General features: G+C 64.0%; 1 protein-coding gene across 1 annotated transcript; it reads left to right on the top strand.

Moving 5' to 3' along the window:
• Positions 1–5: 5 nt before the first annotated feature.
• LOC106736242 (myosin-7) lies at positions 6–266 on the top strand (the record flags this gene model as incomplete). Its single annotated transcript, XM_014592570.1, has 1 exon — positions 6–266. A coding segment is annotated over one exon (261 nt), but the record flags the coding sequence as incomplete, so codon positions are not given.
• Positions 267–272: the final 6 nt, after the last annotated feature.

The following is a 272-nucleotide window of genomic DNA, read 5'->3' on the forward strand; positions in this document are numbered from 1 at the left end:
TGGCGGAGGAGCTGAAGAAGGAGCAGGACACGAGCGCCCACCTGGAGCGCATGAAGAAGAACATGGAGCAGACCATCAAGGACCTGCAGCACCGGCTGGACGAGGCCGAGCAGATCGCCCTGAAGGGTGGCAAGAAGCAGCTGCAGAAGCTGGAGGCCCGGGTGCGGGAGCTGGAGAACGAGCTGGAGGCAGAGCAGAAGCGCAACGCGGAGTCGGTCAAGGGCATGAGGAAGAGCGAGCGGCGCATCAAGGAGCTCACCTACCAGGTGCGG

This window comes from Tupaia chinensis, unplaced genomic scaffold (assembly GCF_000334495.1).
Source record: "Tupaia chinensis unplaced genomic scaffold, TupChi_1.0 Scaffold111431_1, whole genome shotgun sequence".
NCBI classification, from domain to species: Eukaryota; Metazoa; Chordata; class Mammalia; order Scandentia; family Tupaiidae; genus Tupaia; species Tupaia belangeri.